At 47.7% G+C, this 21,252-nt stretch overlaps 1 protein-coding gene across 1 annotated transcript; it reads right to left on the bottom strand.

Annotated features, from left to right (window-relative positions):
• Positions 1-15,125: 15,125 nt before the first annotated feature.
• LOC123057004 (ethylene-responsive transcription factor WRI1-like) lies at positions 15,126-16,884 on the bottom strand. Its single transcript, XM_044480189.1, has 4 exons — positions 16,635-16,884; positions 16,267-16,358; positions 16,033-16,157; positions 15,126-15,714 (listed from the first exon to the last, which is right to left on the bottom strand). Exons 1-4 carry the CDS (start codon positions 16,882-16,884, stop codon positions 15,126-15,128), a joined length of 1,056 nt encoding a protein of 351 aa, XP_044336124.1.
• Between the last annotated feature and the right edge of the window lie 4,368 nt (positions 16,885-21,252).

Below are 21,252 nucleotides of genomic sequence, written 5' to 3'. Positions count from 1 at the left end.
ACACTTCGTTGTTTCAAACAGGATCTACCATTACCATTTAAGGTTCTCATGTTAGCATTTAACAACATCATTCATGCAGTAGCAAATATTTACAGTACCTATAGCACCAGTAGACAGTAGCATTGACAGAAAAAAATTGTAAGTGCATCTAGTGCCACCCCTAGTTGGTTTTGGAGTATTGACGACAAACCTAGTTGAGGGACTAATGTGCTTGTGAGAATTGCAGGATAACACAGGTAGAAGTCCCTCATTGATTCAGTTTTCCCACCAGAGATGACCCCTAAAAATGTATGAAGACATTGATGTCAAAGGTGGTATATGAAGATATTCACATTGAAGACTATGACAAGAGAAGACACCGCATGAAGCCTATGGAGCTCGAAGACTTAGATCCTTCGTAGTTCTTTTTCTTTTGTGTTGAGTCATAGGAACCACCATACTGTTAAGTGGGGTCCAAGAGAACCAGTCAGAATGACTGAAGTGATGCTTAAACAAAAACCTATGTCTTCGAGTGAAGACTATGAGAGCAAATCTTGTCCAGAGTCGGACAAGTCAGCTTTGCTTGTAGCCCAAGTAAAGTTGCCATGTGAGTTTGAAATCTGACCGTTGGAACATGTGTCAGTTCCTTAGTGACCCAGGGTCATTTCGGACAAATCAGGTCGGGTTGCCTAGTGGCTATAAATAGCCCACCTCCTACAACCATAAACGGTTGGCTGCTCAGATTCAGAGTACGGCTTTTGTCGTTTGAGAGCAACCCACCTCGAAGCCTTTGAGAGAGAATTCCTTGCGAGGATAAAGCCCTAACCACCCAGAGCCAAAGAGAATTAGGCATCACTTAAGTCTTCTTGTCTGAGTGATCTGAAGACTTATTACACTTGAGGACTGTGCATCCTCCAGCCGGTTAGGCGTCGCGTTCTGAGTATCCAAGAGACATTGTGGATTGCCGGTGAACGAAGTCTGTGAAGGTTTGGGAGTCTACCTTGAAGACTTACCAGAGTGATTGGGCGAGGTCTGTGTGACCTTAGCTCAAGGGGAATACGGTGAGGACTGGGTGTCCTGAGCTGCGTGTTCAGGACTGGGTGTCCGGAACTGTGTGTCCTTTGGTTTAAATACCTAGCCGCCCTAACCAGACGTACAGTTGTCACAGCAACTGGAACTGGTCCAACAAATCATTGTCTTCAACAAGTCACTGGTTTCATCCTTCCCTTTTCTTTACTTACTGTTACTCTGTGTGAAGTCATTGTATGTTTGCACTATCTTTTGTCTTCACTGAGTGACTGTGTGATCTGTTTGGCTTCTTAATATCTTCCTGCCTGATCCTTACTACCTAGCTGCTATTAGTCATTGTGCTTTCACTTCATTGAATACATGAATATGGTTTACCTAGTGTAGTCTAACTTCCGTTGCATGGTAATAGGTTTATTTCTATCGTTTGTCTTCGAAACTTCCATGTTTTGAAGACTTTCATAAAAATCGCCTATTCATCCCCCCTCTAGTCGATATAACGCACTTTCAATTGGTATCAGAGCAAGGTGCTCCCTTGTTTTGTGTGATTCGGTTTAACCACCTGGAGTTTTAGCTATGTCGACTGCAGGGATAATTAAGGTCTCCGCTGCGTGCCCCGTCTTCGATGGAACTGAATATCCCTACTGGAAGAATAAGATGCGCATGCATCTTGAAGCCATTGACGTCGACCTATGGTATGTCGTCAAGAACGGCGTTCCCAAGGCTGGAGAAGGTGTCACTGCTGCTGATGTCAAGAAGTTCGTTCAACTGGACTCTACTGCCAAGAACATTATCTGTGATCATCTGACCAAAGGACAGTATGGCCGTGTGAGCGCTTTGGAAACATCTAAGCTGGTCTGGGACTGGCTCTCCAAGGTCAACGAAGGCGTCTCAACCCAGAGAGATCAGAGAATCAGCGTTCTTCGCAACCTCTTCAACCGCTTCAAGCGAAAAGACAATGAGAATGTCCAGCTCACATTTGACCGACTCACTGACATCACAAATGAGCTTCAAGCCCTCGGCACCACTGAGATCACCAAGCATGAAGTCGTCAAGACACTACTGAGATCACTTGACAGTTCGTTTGACACCCTAGACCTGATGATTCAAGAATGGCCTGATTTCAAGACACTCGATCCGTCCGACATACTTGAGAGGCTCAACACACATGAGTTTCAGCTGTCTGAGAAAAGAGATATCTACGGTCCAAACTATGGGCGAACTCGTGCCCTGAAGGCAAAAGCTGTCTCCTCATCTGAAGAAGAATCTGACAGCAGTTCTGACGATCCTGAAGACATTGGAAAGGAACTTGCTATGCTTGTAAAGAAGTTCCAAAGATTCACCAAGAAGAAAGGCTTTAGAAAGTCTTCACGATCAAGCTCAAAGAATGATGAAGCTTCTGCTCATGACTACAAGAAGAAAACATGTCACAAGTGCAAGAAAACTGGCCACTTCATCTCTGAGTGTCCGCAGTGGGACAATGAGAACAGAAAGAAGAAGAAGAGCAAGGAATATGACTTTGACGACAAGAAGAAGAAGAAATACTCAAAGTCCTCTTCCAAGTCTTCCTCAAAGTCTTCATCACACAAGAAGAGCTCATATGGCAAGGCACGTGCGTTTGTTGGCAAGGAAATGGATTCAGAGGAGGAGTCCGCTTCTGAGGAGGCGGAGGTGGAAGCTGAGGAGGAGTCCGATTCTGGCATTGCAAGTCTGGCTACAGCATACGTTGCCAAGTCCATCTTCAACACTGAAGACAATGACTTCACCACCGACGCTGATGCAAATGACAAGGACGACTCTGCTCCTACCTACTGCTTCATGGCACACGGTGCCAAGGTAAACACACGCACTACTCACTATGAAACATCCAGTGACGATGACTCTGATTGTGATTCAAGACCCAGCTACAAAACACTTGCTAAAATTGCAACTGAATAACAGAAAGACATGGAATATATTCAAAAACTGTTAGACAAAAGCGATGATCTATTGGGTGCTAAAATGACTCGATCTGAGTCCTTAATTGAAGACATAAAAAATCTTCACGTTAAGTATGAGGAACTTGAAAGTCGTCATGAAACGCTCTCAACAACTCATGAAAAGCTTTCCTATGATTATCTTCAAAGGAAGCAAGATCTTGAGAAATTGAGAGCGGCTCATGAAGATCTTCAAAAGGAAAACGAGTCACTTTGCGCCGAATAGATCAGTTCCGCTCAGGAAGGATTTGAACCACCATGTCTTAAATGCATTGAGCGTGATAATGCTACTTCTGTTGCTGAATGTTCTACTGCTGCTACTGTTGCAATATCTTCAACTGTTGATGTGGTAACTAACCCCTCTACTGAGGATACCACTGCGATTGCTGATGAGAATGCTAGGTTGAAGACATTGCTTGAAACAGGGATGTACAAAAGTCTTAAAGGGCATCAGACACTATGTGATGTCCTCAAAAGGAAGATTCTGAACCGAAACCCGAGAAAATAGGGTGTTGGGTTCATAAGGAAAATGAATGCTGATGGCTCTTACTGGAAACCCGAGCAGTATCCCAAAACCACATGGGTTGCTGCAAAGGAACCTTCAGCAGATCCATCCAGTCTATCTGGCTTCACTTGTGCTAACCCCATTGTCATTGATGAATCCTTTGATGCAAACTATAAACTATTCAAGAATCAGAATGGTGAAGTGTTTGCCAGGTACATTGGTACTAACTGCAGGAATGGACCGCCTATGAAGAAGATCTAGGTGCCCAAAAGGTGTTTGGAAAATCTTCCTGTGAATGTCATCATGACACCACAGATGAAGAAGACAAACCCCAGACCACAGGCTTCATATGGCCCAAAGGCTTCATACAGACAGAGGACTCACCTGAGTCGCACTAATGCAAATGTTTTGCAGGGAAACCATACTCAGGCCTATGAATATGAGCGCGGTTCATCGAACCACCATGTTCATAAGACCAAAAACTATTCTGCTTATTCTTATGAGTATTATTGTCCACCTGCAAGACTTTTTGGTAGAGCCCCAAAGCCAAAGTTTTCAGACGCTGCATTTAGACTTATCGCTTCTAAGCCACCCTTGAAGATGTGGGTGGTTAAGAAGGCTTAACTCTCTTTTGCAGGGAAAGGTCTCCAGCAGAAAACCAAAATCTTCTGACGCTATCGCTGGGGACCTTAAACATCTTGTAGGGCGCAAGATCAAATGCCCGAATGGTCTTACTATGTACTTCGTTCCTGAATCGCTTGCTACTCTCCCTATCAGTCCTAATCTGGATCTAAGCTTTCATAACCCACTGGTTCGTCAAATGCTTTTGCTTCACAACTCTCTTCATGAAGCCTATCCCCCTAACTGCACTATAGGGTACGACACCAGCGTCTACAGAATGGATTATTGATAGTGGGTGTACAAATCACATGACTGGCAAGAAGCCAAATGTCAGTTACTTCAGAGTATTTGGCGCAAGGTGCTGGATCAAGGACCCACATCACACTTCAAAGTTTGCCCCAAAAGCACATGAGGGTTTTATGCTTGGATATGGAAAGGATTCGCACTCCTACAGAGTCTTCAACCTCTTTCATTATAAAGTGGTTGAAACAGTGGATGTGCGGTTTGATGAGACTAACGGTTCACAAAGAGAGCACCTGCCAAATGTGCTAGATGAAGTTCCATCCAGTGAATCAATCAAGCTAATGGGAACTGGAGAAATCATACCTTCTGAAGCTCATCCTGAAGAGGAACTCATCATCTCCGCACCAGATCAACCTGAAGACAATGCTCAACCTGAAGACAATCCCTCCAACAACGACAATGATCAGCAAGAGCAAAATCTTCGCCCTGTACATCCTCGTGTTGCCAATGAAGTGCAGATTGAGAGAATAATTAACAGCATCAATGCACCTGGTCCGCTCACTCGATCAAGGGCAACTCAGCTGGCAAATTTCTGTGGGCACTTCGCATTCGTCTCAATAACAGAACCCAAGAAAGTGGAAGAAGCCTTCATGGAACCTGAATGGATTCAAGCTATGCAAGAAGAGCTTCAACAGTTTGAGCTGAATAATGTATGGGAACTGGTTAAGCGTCCTGATCCTCGGAAGCACAACATAATAGGCACAAAATGGATATACCGCAACAAGCAAGATGAGCATGGTCAAGTTGTCAGAAACAAAGCTCGTCTCGTTGCTCAAGGATATACTCAAGTGGAAGGCATTGACTTCGATGAAACATTTGCTCCTGTGGCTAGACTTGAAGCCATACGCATACTGCTGGCCTATGCAAATCATCACAACATACTTCTTTATCAAATGGATGTGAAGAGAGCCTTTCTCAATGGCAAGATTGAAGAAGAAGTGTATGTTGCACAACCACCTGGCTTTGAAGATCCAAAACATCCTGATATGGTATACAAGCTCAACAAGGCACTGTATGGCCTCAAACAAGCCCCTCGGGCCTGGTATGACACACTCAAATACTTCCTGAAGACCAAAGGCTTCATACCTGGTTCCCTCGACCCCACTCTCTTCACGAAGACATATGATGGTGAACTGTTTGTGTGCCAAATATATGTGGATGACATTATCTTCGGCTGCACCAATCAGAAGTACAGTGAAGAGTTTGGATATATGATGCAAGAGCAATATCAGATGTCCATGATGGGAGAGCTGAAGTTCTTTCTCGGTCTTCAAATACGACAGCAACGCAATGGCATCTTCATATCTCAAGAGAAGTATCTCAAAGATTGCCTTAAGAAGTTCGGTATGCAAGACTGCAAAGGGTTCACGACGCCAATGCCAGCCAAGCATCATCTGGGTCCTGACGACAATGGTAAAGAGTTCGATCAAAAGGTATACCGCTCCATGATTGGTTCTTTGCTTTATCTATGTGCATCTAGGCCAGATATTATGCTTAGTGTTTGCATGTGTGCTCGATTTCAAGCGGCACCAAAGGAGTCGCATCACTTAGCTGTGAAGCGAATTCTTCGATATTTGGCTCACACCCCAACTCTAGGATTATGGTATCCAAAGGGCTCAGAGTTTGATCTGGTTGGATTCTCGGATACTGATTATGCTGGTGACAAGGTGGATTGCAAGTCTACATCAGGCACATGTCATTTTCTGGGATGATCACTTGTATGTTGGTCTTCAAAGAAGAAAAATTGTGTATCTCTCTCCACTGCTGAATCTGAATACATTGCTGCTGGATCTTGCTGCGCTCAGCTTCTGTGGATGAAGCAAACCCTCAAGGACTATGGCATTCATCTGAAGCAAGTGCCACTCTACTGCGACAACGAAAGCGCCATCAAGATTGCCAACAACCCTGTTCAGCACTCGAAGACAAAGCACATTGAAATTCGTCATCACTTTCTCAGAGATCATGTTGTGAAGGAAGATATTGATATCATACACGTCAACACTGAAGAGCAATTGGCAGATATCTTCACCAAGCCCTTGGATGAGAAGAGATTTTGCAAGTTACGGTGTGAGCTAAAATATCCTGGAATCCTCAAATGTCCTGTGATCAGGCACACATCCTAACCCTTATGCATATTGATGACTTAGATGTGCAACACACGGAGTAAAGTATATCTTCAATCAATGAAGACATACATTCTAAGTGTGAATTCATTAATGTGGAATTTGACTTCGGAGCGCTACGATAATTATGCGTCGTGTCTGGGTCTAATACTTCCTATACGGTGGGTAACGCCACCACCAGATGTTCTATTTGAAGTGTTTCACTCATGGCGTTACCTTGCTATGTCTTCACATTTGGTTTGGTTTCAATCTCAACATGTTTTCATGATTATCTTCACTATGTTGATTATATATATATACTAGTGTTCTGTCCTCTACAGCATTCACTTATAGCTATGTCTTCTTGTTGAATCTTTTGATCTAAGTGAATGTGATCAGACCCTAACTTCTCTGTGCTTTCTATCTCAAACTCTATCTCTCCAAATCATATGCATTCTATTGAAACTGTCGAATGTCTTCTCTGCGTCCTTGTCAGCAGAAGATACAGAGACAAACATTAAGTCCGTTTTCAATGCTCATTCCTCCACATGAAACCCGGAGAAGTAGGAACGACCACCCGACAATCCAGGCATGCGTGGGACATGGAACAAACCCCAATATACTGCATGATGGCCATGTGTTCCTCAGATGTGAATCGCCAGGGGCACCTGTGTAATAACGCAGTGCCGCCCCTGTACCTATAAATACACCCTTCATAGCGGTCATTATCTCTTCTTCCACTCTCGCACGAACCCTAGCGCCACCGCTAGCCCTCGACGACGCCGGCGACGAAGCGCTTCACTGCCGCAACCTCTCCGACGCCGTCTTCACGCCGACCGCGGACATCGTCCTCTCCGCCTTCGCCGTAGGTGTCCTCCGTCGCCAAGTTAGGGCATGGAAGATCGAACTGCTCGGCCTCCTCTTCCACTCCGTCTAGCAGTTCCTAGTGTGGTAAATAAAACTTCTTTTTATAGCCCCCTTTGATCCTATGGCTTTGTCACTTTCTACCACAAGAAGTTTCTATTCACACAAGTTGTATCTCTTTCATACTGCATCTCATAACATGCCTAGTATATTCACTTATGCTTCACAAAGTAGTTAGATTCCTCACTTGTATTGATCTCTGGATTCGTACAAATCTGAACCAACTCCTTATCTATGAGTGAATGTCTTCGCACGATGAGGTCAATGTCTTCTAAACTGATTTATCTTCAAAATCTTCTAAGAATGCATATGACCTCTTCCCCTTCCCTCGCACCTTAATGCTGTCACAGGTACATGTCCGTGGGAGAATCCCTTGGTTCTCATAGTCTGCATTCATTTGCAGAATTCTTACAACATCATATAAATTCTCCCGAAGCCAGTTCCTATTTGTCCAGCAAGCGAAAATCTTTGAAGCCTTTGAACGTTTTGAAGCCTTTCAGTTTGAAGTTCATGGCTGCAGAGAAATCAGTAAGGAAGGGTGGCAGACAGCATCGTGGGGGAACATCAAGAGATTTGGCTGATGACCTCTCAGAGCTTTACAAGACAGATCCTGAAGAGGATTACGATCAGCGCAAGACCCGAATCCAATGGATTCAAAGATAATGAGTAGAACAATGGTTCAAATACCGATTTGTGACCCAGGAATATGCTGAGAAAAATGCCATCAAGAGACCGTGGGGAGATATCCTATACAAGAATCTTCAACCCAGGTCCAGAGAAGAAGCCACTGAACAAGGCTTCTATCCCTGCATGGTCCGTGGGCCACAACCTGCAGATGCACATCCATCGTCACTACTATGGTGTCGTGACGACAATCTGTTCAAGCGCAACTTCCAGTTTGCCAAAAACTCAGCGAAGCAGAACAAGAAGTCTTTGGGATTAGACTTCAACCCTGGTCCTTCTGCTCCAAGGGCTGACGGCACACGCGATGCAGAACCCAATGTCGTCGGTCCTTTCTACAACCTTGCAGGTCTCATCACCCATATCTTGGTTCAAGGGACAGCCGTGAATGAGCCTGCAGCTGACGCTGAATCAGATGAAGCGCCTACAGCGCCGAAGACAAAGAAGTTAAAGAAGCCCAAAGCTTCAAAGCCTGCCCCTTCACCAAAAATCTCAAGGGCAAAGCCACTGGCAACTGCACCTCCTGAAGACAGTGTGCAGTCTGAAGATTTGTCATGCGTCTCCAAGCCCCAGAAGGTCAAGATGCCTCTGACACACACCGGCCAAGAGCTAACTGCTGCTGCCATTCTGCGCAATGATGCCATTGATCTATCAAGTGATGAAGATCTTGCAGATGACGCTCTTGAGCAACTCATCAAGAGCAAAGAAGAAGCAGAAATCTTCAATGATCTGCCGCTCTTTGATGTATCAATCATCCACAACTTCATTGATGAGTGGTTTGACACGCCAAACATCAGCTTCGAAGATCTCCAACTACCCATTGGCCTCAGTGTCGCCTTCCATGGCGCCATTGCTTCAGAGTTAGCCATCGCCCAGCGCGTTGTTGAACTAAAGCAGAAAATTGACTATGAGAAATCTCAGTTCAAGAAGCATATGGCCAAGCTCAGTGTGCAAGACGTGAAGAACTTCAAAATTATGCTGCACGAGTTTAAAGAAGCCTTTCTAAAGAAACGTGCAGAAGCTCAGGGTTCACGTGAGCGCATGAAAGTCCTGGTTGATAGGTGTGTGCAAGCCTACAATGAGGCTGAGAAGCGCAAGGCCCTTGGGCGTCTTGGCATCGACCCCAGGATGGCTGCTAAGAAGAAGAAGAAGCCCGCTATGGCTGAACCTGAAGCACCAAGGCAGGAAGCAGATCCCATTGTCTTCCCAACTAGCATGACTAGCCCGAAGCCAAAGGCCAGGTCAACCGCTTTAGAACTGAAGAAGACCAGGACTGCTGAGGCTAAAGCAAGGAAGAGAAAACATTCTGAAGCCTCTGCTAGTGCCCCCGCCAAGAAGAAAAGAAAGACCAAGAAGGAACGGGCTGCTCCCACAGAGCCCTTGATTGTTGAACCCATTTCCATGGTTCACCCCGATGCTGATCCACAAGAACGTCAATTGACTGTCCATGAGCCTGCTTTCACAAAGGCTCATGAAGCTGAAGACATTGGTCACCATGACCATGTTGAAGATAATGCAGCCCTTCCTCAGCTAGAGCACCAATAGGTATCATCGCCTGTGCTAACGCACAGCAAACTCATCAGCATTGGTCGTCACTGACGCCAATTGCACAGGATGCTTCATGGGTGGATCGCCCACAAGAGGAAGAAGACTTTGAGGCCCAGCCAACACCAACTCCACAGGTGTCGCCCGCGTTGCGTAGGCTTCGCAAAGGTCCAAGGCCTCAAGTCTCTGCATCTGAAGATAAAACTGCTGAAGACAATCTGGTTGCATCAGCCGCTGAAGAAGAAGAAGTCCCACAAGCTGCTACTCCCCTGCCCCGCCAAGAAGCAGTTCTCGAGGAGAACGTGATCGTGACCGACCCTCCAGCTCGTCAAGTGGAGGTTGAAAATTTTGAGGCTGCCACCACCAACACCACTGAAGCCATTGATGTTGTCATGGCTGAAGCTAATGTGGAGCCCTCACCCCCAACAGCACCAGAAGTCAGCGAAGCCACTGATCCCGCTGCTTCTATTCCTGCGTCTGCTGCCGGTCCCCAATTCGACTATCATGTTGAGCACAGTCCTCATGTCCAGAAGCCAATCCCAAGATTGCCCAAGTTCCCAGGTCCTGCATCAGCACTTGGCTCCTTCAATATCAATGGCTTCAGAGCAGACAACACATTCTTCAATAGCTCCAGGAACCCCTACTCAAGGGAAAGAATATCATCTGATCGGTTCTGGAGCTATCAGCAGTGAAGCTATTACTCATGCATTCTTTACAACCAAGGTCGCATCTTCCCACACAAGCGCCTTGACATTGAAGCCATAGCTGGTCTGCCCTGTCTGGAAGAAGCTCTGGATTGCTTCAAAGAAGTTGGGCTGCTGCCGTTCGCCACTGACCAAGAGCATTGGAATGAAGAGTTGCTGCTCCAATTCTATTCCACACTTCACATCCGCAGGTATAACAGAGATCCGAAGACTTGGGTCCTGGAGTGGATGACAAGAAACGTTCATCACGAAGCCAAAGCCTTTGACATCATTGAGCTCATTGGCTTGCCCACTCCTGGCAATCTCTATGAGCATGGTTGTCAGCTTCATAGTGAAGTTGTTGAGAGCATCTTTCAGAAGACTGAACCCAATATGAGTCAGATGCTCAGTATGATGAAGCCATTGCCCCAAGATGCTGCTTATCCCACGGAGTTCTTTGTTGAAGACCTTGAGTATCTGCCAAGGACCATTTATCATATCATAAGGCGAACTCTCTGGCCAATCAAAGGACATTCTCCCCATGCCAAGCTGGAAGGTGCAATGAAGACTTTGGTCTTCTATATTCTTCATGGAAAATGCTTCAATACACAGGATTTCTTCATTCGCCAACTTGCTGCATCTGGCTCTGATATGTTTGGTTTGAAGTTCTACGCCCCTTGGGTGATGCGGCTGATCAAACTTCACTCTGCTATCTCATATCAGCCATCTGCCCGCAATCATCGGATCTTTTTGCCTGATGTGGATATGTCTATTGACATATATTCTGAGCCTGCCAAGGAACCTCTAAGTCTTCAGAATGCAGAGCATCAAAGTTTTTCTTAGAATGTTGAAGGCGTTGAAGCAGTAACTCGTGTGTATCCTTTGGCTAGCACTACACGTGCACCGCATCCTGCTCTCACTGAAGCCACTGGTAGCACCATTGCTCAACGACCCAAGAAGCGCACTCGTGTTCTCAATGACCGAGAGCTTCTGGTGGCCCTTCATCAGAAACAGGATAGGCATCATGACTGGCTAAAGCGTCAAATGCAAAGCCTCTTGGTGGATGTTAATCGCATTCGCAATCTTGCCACCAAGAACGCCTTTATTGCTCATGAAACCTCTCAACGCACATGGAAAGGGCTGACACTGCTGTGTTCTGAAGATGATCTTCAAGAGGATGGCTTCACTGAGCGCTTCAAGTTTCACTCCACACCTCCTCGAAGGGTAGTGCTGCGACGAACTCCATCACTTGAAAACTCTGAGTTCTCTTCCTCTGCTGTAATTGTGAATGCCAGAGTGATCGAGGATGAAGACGATGCTACTTTATCGCCACCTCCTTCAGCACACGTCGACACTGCTCCAAGTTCGTCTGCACCGCCAAACACCACCAACGACCCTGCTGCTTCATCTACTCCTCATGGGAACGAATAGAGGCTTTATGTCTTCAAACCTTTTTGGTCCTTACTGACAAAAGGGGAAGAATCATATGAGTTTGATAGTCTTCAAGCGGGTCCATATGGGCGGGTGTTTTATATTTTGCTTCGTGCTTACAACTCTCGTTTTGAAACATTTGGTTCTTTGAGTTGTAACACTTAAACTTGATGGTCGTCTGCTACCTATTTGCTACCTTGTGTTAAAGGGGGCAGCCCCAGTGCATGTAGCTCCCGCTTGCGCAGGGTCTGGGGAAGGGTCCGACCACTTTGGGTCTATTGTACGCAGCCTTTCCCTACATTTCTGCAAGAGGCTGTTTCCAGGACTTGAACCCGTGACCTCATGGTCACAAGACAGCAGCTTTACCACTGCGCCAAGGCTCCCCTTCATTTGCTACCTTGTGTTGCGATGATAAATTCCGCACTTAGATCATTTTGCAGACGTCAATTTTTCCATTATGCATGTCATTATCTTCACATACTTTCACATGCATAGCGGATCGTCATCATAAGTTGAAGTGGATCTCCACAAGCACAACCTGCCATGTGCATTTGCATTCCAAAAGCAAATTACTTATATACACATCTTCAGGGGGAGCCCTTGCAACTTATGAAGACAATTCCTTATCCATTACAATTTCACATATTATATTCCCCGTTGAAAACTTCAACTAGTTTGTCATCAATCACCAAAAAGGGGGAGATTGTAAGTGCATCTAGTGCCACCCCTAGTTGGTTTTGGAGTATTGACGGCAAACCTAGTTGAGGGACTAATGTGCTTGTGAGAATTGCAGGATAACACAGGTAGAAGTCCCTCATTGATTCGGTTTTCCCACCAGAGATGACCCCTAAAAATGTATGAAGACATTGATGTCAAAGGTGGTATATGAAGATATTCACATTGAAGACTATGACAAGAGAAGACACCGCATGAAGCCTATGGAGCTCGAAGACTTAGATCCTTCGTAGTTCTTTTTCTTCAGCCAACCCACCCATTGCTTTTTCGAGCTCGATAAAAAGGAAAGTTCACGTGCCAATCCTTACCATTGGTAACTGTAATTACCAAGCCTCTCGCAAGCAAGGAAATCTATCTTTATTCCGTGGGTCAGGGAGCCTGTTATGAGTTGGGAGTCATAGGAACCACCGTACTGTTAAGTGGGGTCCAATAGAACCAGTCAGAATGACTGAAGTGATGCTTAAACAAAAACCTATGTCTTCAAGTGAAGACTATGAGAGCAAATCTTGTCCAGAGTCGGACAAGTCAGCTTTGCTTGTAGCCCAAGTAAAGTTGCCATGTGAGTTTGAAATCTGACCGTTGGAACACGTGTCAGTTCCTTAGTGACCCAGGGTCATTTCGGACAAATCAGGTCGGGTTGCCTAGTGGCTATAAATAGCCCACCCCCTACAACCATAAACGGTTGGCTGCTCAGATTCAGAGTACGGCTTTTGTCGTTTGAGAGCAACCCACCTCGAAGCCTTTGAGAGAGAATTCCTTGCGAGGATAAAGCCCTAACCACCCAGAGCCAAAGAGAATTAGGCATCACTTAAGTCTTCTTGTCTGAGTGATCTGAAGACTTATTACACTTGAGGACTGTGCATCCTCCAGCCGGTTAGGCGTCGCGTTCTGAGCATCCAGGAGACATTGTGGATTGCCGGTGAACGAAGTCTGTGAAGGTTTGGGAGTCTACCTTGAAGACTTACTAGAATGATTGGGAGAGGCCTGTGTGACCTTAGCTCAAGGGGAATATGGTGAGGACTGGGTGTCCTGAGCTGCGTGTTCAGGACTGGGTGTCCGGGACTGTGTGTCCTTTGGTTTAAATACCTAGCCGCCCTAACCAGACGTACAGTTGTCACAGCAACTGGAACTGGTCCAACAAATCATTGTCTTCAACGAGTCACTGGTTTCATCCTTCCCTTTTCTTTACTTACTGTTACTCTGTGTGAAGTCATTGTATGTTTGCACTATCTTTTGTCTTCATTGAGTGACTGTGTGATCTGTTTGGCTTCTTAATATCTTCCTGCCTGATCCTTACTACCTAGCTGCTATTAGTCATTGTGCTTTCACTTCATTGAATACATGACTATGGTTTACCTAGTGTGGTCTAACTTCCGCTGCATGGTAATAGGTTTATTTCTATCGTTTGTCTTCGAAACTTCCATGTTTTGAAGACTTTCATAAAAATCGCCTATTCACCCCCCCTCTAGTCGATATAACGCACTTTCAAAAATCTATCTAGCAACATCCATTTATCAAATTGATACATCCATTCATCCATCTTTGCAACAAATTTGTCAATCTATCCAATTTAGCTAAAAGAAGAAGAAGAACAGAGAGTTCAGAGAGATAGGATGGCATATGGTGGCTGCATGGGAGACAGCCGGCAGTTTTTGCCTCGAAGCGAAGGAGTGGTCGCCGTCCAGCTGCAGATGGGCACTTCGGCTGCGGCTGCGGGACGGAGGCGCCGTGGGCAGCCGGTGCAGAGGGGCGCGGCGGCGCCTTCCTGTTGTCCCCACTGCGGCAGAGGGCAGAGGGTCGCGGAGGACGGCTGGGTTGCGGCGGGAGTAGGTACCGGCGGCGGCGAGGACCAATCCAGCGGCGGCGAGTACCGGGACGGTGGCAGCGAGGTCAGGGGCGGCGAGGCGGGGCCGGCGGCGGTGCTGGAACCCTAGCAAGTGGCCCTACTTGAGGTAAGCGAGGAGGTAAGCGATGCGAACAGGCATCGACAGGGGCTCGTTCTCTGTTATCGACCGTGGCTGGCTCGGTGGCAGTTTGGCCGTAATAACCAGCTGCAATAGGGTTACTCTATTAAACCCAAACGTTTTCTTTGGTGGGACTTGCCAGAATCCTGAGATTGTGGAGAAACCAGGTATTTTGAGATTTTGGGATTACACTAGGATTCTGGAGAATCCGGTTGAGATTTTGGAAGTTCAATCGAGTTCTTTTCGCTCGGGATTTTCGAGACCAAGATTCTCCATAATCTGCTCAAAAGAACTGGGCATATATACCTCTATGTATATGTGTATTTTTTCATATTTTTTTGAAACATAGAAATATGAATTTTGAAAAATGTGAGTGGAGGCCTCCAAAAGCAATTTTCGCAGTGTTGTGAACTTATGGTGATGCACGCACAAACCGTCACGTACGACGTCACTTCCACTTAATACTCCTTGGCCAAAATCAACCGCTTTGCATGCTCCTTGGCCAGAGATATGTACAACCCCAAAAGAAGCTTACCAGACCTTACGAGTTACCACCAGTGCCTACTACAAGCCCGAGCCATGGGCATGTACTTACACAGCCGGAACGTGCAACGCACCGGCACCACCAACATGGGGCACGCCGACGTCCGTCACCACCAGCGGCCAGACGCCAGCGAGCTGATCGTGGCGGTGGCGGCGCGCGGGACTTCGGCGTCGCCGGGCGCGTCGAAGAGCACGCTCTCGATGTCGTCCTCGAAGAAGCCCGCGTCGCCCGGCACCGGCAGGTCGTCCGAGCCCGACGGCGTTGGCCACCCTGCGCCGGCGGGGGCGGCGACGCGCGCGCGGCGGGGCGGGTACCTGGCCTCGAAGGCGGCGCGGTCCACGCAGAGCGCCTGCAGGACCTCGGCGATGGCGCGGTCCACGTGGTCGGCGTCGTCGCGGAGCGCCGGGGCGGGCGGCGGCTCGCGCTCGAACTCGAAGTGGTTCTCCGGCTCGTCCTTGGGCTCGATCTTGGGCGGCGGCAGTGGCGCCGGCGGGCATGGACGGGCCGCGGCCGGCTCCGGGTCCGGCTCGGGCTTGCAGGGGAGCGGCTGCGGGATGTCCACGTAGCAGTCGGCGTCGAAGTTGGTGACGGCGCCGGGGCCGCGGATTCGTATCGCGGCGAGGTCGTAGGCCCTGGCCGCCTCCTCCTGGGTATCTGGAGGGAAAATGCCAAAGCACAAGACACCTTTCAGAAAGCTGTGTTAGAGGATACAGGCACAAATCAGAGAAATGTAGTGCTAGTAGTACAGTAATGTAGGTATACTGCCAGTTCAGGGACACACCGAAAATTCCCAAGTAGGAGTACTGCGTGTCGGCAGAGTGACCGATCCTCGCCTCCCACCGGCCGTTCGCGTGATGCGTGCGGTGCCAATAAGTTGTTGACTTGTTGTCATAAGTGAGTAAGATCACTGGAAGTGCTTACTACTAACAATGCAGTCAAAATGCACGCTCTGTCCTGAAACTTCACCGCAAATGCAGCTGCTAATCTGACTGTCAGAGGATGCAGACACACACCTTGTAACTCCCCTGTACTTGGAGACGCCTCTTGTGAAGCCACTGCTGTTGCGCCTCAGCCTCGCCAGGTACTCCTCCCGTGTCATCCGCTGCATCCTCTCGCGCTCCTGCCTGTACGTGTCCACCTGCATTTATCACAGCCTTATTATCAAGTTCCACTCTAAATAAAATCAGCAATCCGAGAAGTAGTAGCAGTAGCAGTAGCACTGAGACAGATAGTATCTCTGAACTTACTGGGAAGTTGAGGAGCCCGCAATCTGAACCCCAGCACTTGAGCGCCGCGAGATCATGGGTGCGAGCTGCTTCCTCCTCTGTCTTGTAACATCCTGCCAGGAAACACGGGATTAAGGATGATCTTAACCCATGTATACTTTTTTTCAAAAAGTACGCCAACGGCGTACCTTAGCTTTATAGAAGAGAGAACAAATATTTACAAGAGATTGTATGGTAGATCATCACAAACCGACGATCCCACCCGACCACTCCCCTATCCTAGGCGGACTACTCGCAAAAACATTGGACTCCTATCACTCCCGCTAACTTCCAGAGGTGTAGTTCCTGAAAGATTAGGTTCACTGTCGCGCGCTCATCACAGATAGCACCTGACTGAAACACCCTAGCATTCCTTTGCTTCCATAGCGTCTGGCAGATCAGCATGACAAACGCGTCGAAGCCCTTCTTATCCTCAGAGCTAGCCTGCTTGCGCGCATGCATCCACCATTGTTGTAGCAAATCGTGGTGCAAGGGGCTCAGGTTGGGATCAACTCCAGCTTTGGCAAAGCATTGGCGGAGAGTTTGGAAGTGGTGCCACAGTGCCTGATGCTTTTGAGCATTTGTTTTGGACGCGTTCATGGGGACAAAGATATAAAACGAGCTTTCCACTTTACCAAAGCGCTGCTGCTTTTCCTTTCCTTTTACTACTATCCCACTTTCCCCTCGAAGAAGGAAGAAGGTGGTTGCGGAATTCGAAATTCGAAAATTAGTCAGAGGAAGGCCACCGTGGGCAATGCAATCCGGCCTTTGGAAGCATGCAGAATAATTTGTGAATCATGGGCGTTGGAAAGTACGCGGGCTTTTCCAAGAAGCGAGGGGATCTTGAGCTCACCCAGATAAACTAAGAGCCTGTTTGGTTTCAAATAAGTCACCAACTTATAAGTCGAAAAGTGAAAAAAATGACTTATTTTGCCAAACAGACCCGACTTATAAGTCACCCTAACTTATAAGTCATAAGTTGCTCCACCCCAACTTAAAACTTATAAGTCACCCCCTTTTGCGTGGGTCCCACCACCTGCATGATGTTGATTGATGTGAAAAGGTGTGTCAGGTGACTTATAAGTCAGGTGACAACCAAACAGGCGTGACTTATAAGTCACTAGTTCTAAGTCACCTGACTTATAAGTCGGGTGACTTATTGAAACCAAACATGCCCTAATGGAGGCGAGGCATGGATGCGTATCGCCGTTCGCCAATGTCGAGGCAGACGAACAGAAGATCGATTGCAAACAGAGTAGTTAGAGAAGAAGAATGTCAGCACATGAAAGATAAGAGAAGACTAGAGAGTGATCAAGGATAAATCAGAGAAAGCAGAACAGAAACCGTCCCCGATGAAGAGAAATGTACATCAGAAGAATTCAACCATAGAAATACATGAAGGTAGACGAACGAAGCCCGGTTTTGAACGTATCCACCAAAGACAACCACCGACCACATACGTCAGCCTCCACATGCCCTTCGATGATGCTAGACACGCCAATGGGGCGAGGCCTAGGTGGGGAGAATCATATTTCATGTTCTGGGAGCCGCCCCGTCTCGTCTTCCTGGGGAGGACACAAACCCTAACGAAAATCAAATATACATCTCAAATGAAGCCCTCTCGCCGGAAAGGGCTGGAGTCCACTGTCGGTGTCAAAACCGGCCGATCTTGGGTAGGGGGTATTGAACTATGCGTCTGAGGATCGAAGGTAACAGGAGGCATGGGACATGATGTTTACCCAGATTTGGGCCCTCTTGATGGAGGTAAAACCTTACGTTCTGCTTGATTGACTTTGATGAGTATAGGGGTTACAAGAGTTGATCTACCTGGAGATCGTAATGGCTAAACCCTAGATGTCTAGCATGTATGATTATGGTTGCCTCTACGGACTAAACCCTCCGGTTTATATAGACACCGGAGGGACCTAGGGTTGTACATAGTCGGTTTACAGAGAAAGGAATCTTCATATCCGAACACTAAGCTTGCCTTCCACACCAAGGAGAGTCCCATCCGGACACGGGGAGAAGTCTTCTATCTTGTATCTTCACGACCCACCAGTCCGGCCCATGTCACATAGCCCGGACGCCCGGGGACCCCCTAATCCAGGACTCCCTCAGTAGCCCCTGAACCAGGCTTCAATGATGATGTGTCCGGCGCGCAGATTGTCTTCGGCATTGCAAGGCAGGTTACTCCTCCGAACACTTAAGAGTAGTAGACCAAAAGAACTATATTCGGCTCTGTATAATAGTTACAACCCTGAACCACAAGGGCAAAATACTTGAAAAAATAGGTCGTGTTTTCTGACAGCTTTTCCGGCGAGGCATTGTGTTTCGTCCTTATTATTATTTCGAACCATTTTTTAGCCTCCCACTTCGCGTTTCAAGACGCAATTTTTATTGACACGTCCTGTCGAAGCAGAGATCGTGTCCCCTTATTGCAGAATTCTCATCAATACAGTTTTGGGTAACCCAACCATGTCGTTTACACGAAGCCTTGGGGATAGGCGAGCTTTAAGGCTCGTGGGGGGACGCTCGACATTCACTCCCTTTATAAGAAGATAAGAATCCACCTTTTTACCCCATGCCTTCCACCTCCTCAGCCCATCCATCCTCAAGCTCCAGCGCCCAACTTCCAAGCTCTCCCCTCGCCGCCAAGTACTTCGATCATGTCCGGATCCGGCTCGCAAGGAAAGTGGATGGCCTCCTCCATGACAGAGAAGGACATCAAAGAGCTTCGGGAAGCGAGGTATCTGACAGCGGAGACTAGGCATAGACTTCCCGCCAAAGAGCAAGTTATCTCCACTCCTAAACCTGATGAGAGGGTCGTATTCCTCCCTCACTTTCTCTGCAGACTAGGGTTTCCCCTATACCCCTTTGTCTGGGGTCTCATGTTTTGTTATGGGCTAGACTTTCATGATCTGGCCCCGAATTCTTTTCTCCACATCTCGGCGTTTATCGTCATGTGCGAGGCATTCCTCCGCGTCCCTCCATATTTCGGCTTATGGCTCAAAATTTTCAATGTGAAGCCGAAGGTGGTCGACGGGCGACACGCAGACTGCGGCAGCGCCATGATAAGCAAACTTCCCAAAGTTATCTGGCCAAAAGGGGCCTTTGTGGATACTATCTATATATGGCAGCATGAGTGGTTTTACATTACCGAACCCCGCGGCACCAAATGGGCAGCCGCCCCTGCGTTCAGATCCGGACCCCCGCTACGGCTCGCATCCTGGACCAACAAGGGTCTGGATTGGGGATCATCTGACGAGGTGTTGACGCTGAAGAAGCGCATCAAGAATATCATAGAGAAAAACACTAGCCTCACAGATGTGATTCAGGTGATGCTCATCCGCCAGTCTCTTCCCTGTCAACGCCGGCCTCTCCGCATGTGGGAGTTCAATCCAAAAGGGCCACGGATCCTGACACGATTCTTTGGCACAACGCATAAAGCGATCTGGAAACTACTTTTCAAGACTCAAAAGTCATGGTCGGAGGCGTTCGAAGACATCGGCCTCGACTACAATCATCTAGCCTCCCTAGTAAGTGCTATTTTTCATAACACAGACAATTAACCAAAAGAGGGACGGACTGAGAATTTCCATCTTATAACACAGGGCTGGACGAAGAAGGTGGAGCGAATCAGGTGTCCAGCTCCATTGCCCGAAAACCCAACAAATCCTCTTTTAATGAAGATGCTGGTCCCGGCGCCCTATCAAGCGCCGGAGAAAAAGGTCCAGAAGAAGAACAAGGGAGCCAAAGATGGCCCCTACCGCAAAGGTACTCCGGACGTGGTGTCCGGAGAGACCAACACTCACTACTCCGATGAAGATGGAGATGATGAGGAGGAGGAGGAAAGCAATCCTTCCCCGAAGAGGAGGAAGATGAAGAGGGCGGCCTCCGAAGACCCTGAGGCAGGGGTGTCTAAAAGGGGGAAATTATACCTCCCAGATGGCTCAGATTCAGACGCCGAAGCCGTCCCAAGTGGCGCCCAAGGCCGAAGCCCCTTGCCGAATCGTGAGTATCAGAAGATGCCGCACATAAGTCCGGTTTTGATGAGTATGGTATTGACGTTTTGAATGGCGTAGGCCGACCCGTGATCTTCCCCAACAATCATCGGAGGGGAACTCCTTGGATCCAAGAATGATGGAGAGAGAGTCACTTTCGCGAGCCTCTCTACCTCTTGCCAAGGACTACACCGAGGTGTTGTCCCGAAGGGCCTTTTCGGGGCACGGGGCGGTACGGGAGCCACAAAAACGGCGCCAGAAGGTGACACTTCAGTCGCCGAAAACATGGGGGTAACAATCCCCTTGAGGGCTGACGGCGGGGGTCTAGACCAGTCCGATCGTCAGCCGGATATTACTCCGGAAACCCAAATGGCTCCGGAGCCGAATAAGCAACCCTCCTTGGGGGAGGAGGGAGTGTTAACTCCCGCGGCGACCTCCGCTAGTCCGGAGGCGCCGAATATACACTGATGGAGGCATTACACCTAGCTTCCATCATGGAGAAGCACCGCACCCTGATGGGTGTGGTGGTTGAAAAGGTTCAGTCAGCCAAGAACGGACTGAAAGAAGCCTTTGCTAGCCTGCTAACAGGCTTCGAGGTATGCAATGTAATATTCCTGACTGCTTTTCTTATGAAAAGATGCCTGTATATAGATAGTAGCCCCTGAGACTTTGTTCGTCCCTTTTGTTAATCAAAAGGAGGCAGACATAGGATCAATCACTTTTGCAGGAGCTAATGTACTTTCATATGTTGAAATGTAGGCTTCACTATTAGCGGTAACCGCCCAGGCCGCTGAGGTATCCGAACTCAAACGTCAGCTGGGACTGCCTGATGAGGATCTCGTCCTCATCAATAAGGGTTTTGATGAGGCGCAGAGTATGTTATTAAAATGTTTCGTTCGGGCCCGTACCTTTGGAGTTAAAGCTCATGCGTTGCTATGTGCGTAATTGCAGGTAGTGCAGCTACAGT

The sequence above is a fragment of the Triticum aestivum genome, chromosome 3A (assembly GCF_018294505.1).
Source record: "Triticum aestivum cultivar Chinese Spring chromosome 3A, IWGSC CS RefSeq v2.1, whole genome shotgun sequence".
Classification (NCBI taxonomy): domain Eukaryota; kingdom Viridiplantae; phylum Streptophyta; class Magnoliopsida; order Poales; family Poaceae; genus Triticum; species Triticum aestivum.
Note: the sequence above shows the minus strand (reverse complement) of the source record. Positions and strands in the feature narration are given on the sequence as shown.

Bases quoted from the DNA above. Each gene is read 5' to 3' on its own strand.
- LOC123057004 (XM_044480189.1), bottom strand. From the start codon at position 16,884: ATGAACGCGTCCAAAACAAATGCTCAAAAGCATCAGGCACTGTGGCAC. The intron at 16,359-16,634 runs GTGCTATCTGTG...GTTTCCTGGCAG, and splicing joins TGCTAGGGTGTTTCAGTCAG to GATGTTACAAGACAGAGGAG. The intron at 15,715-16,032 runs GTGTGTGTCTGC...CCTCTAACACAG, and splicing joins AAGTACAGGGGAGTTACAAG to CTTTCTGAAAGGTGTCTTGT.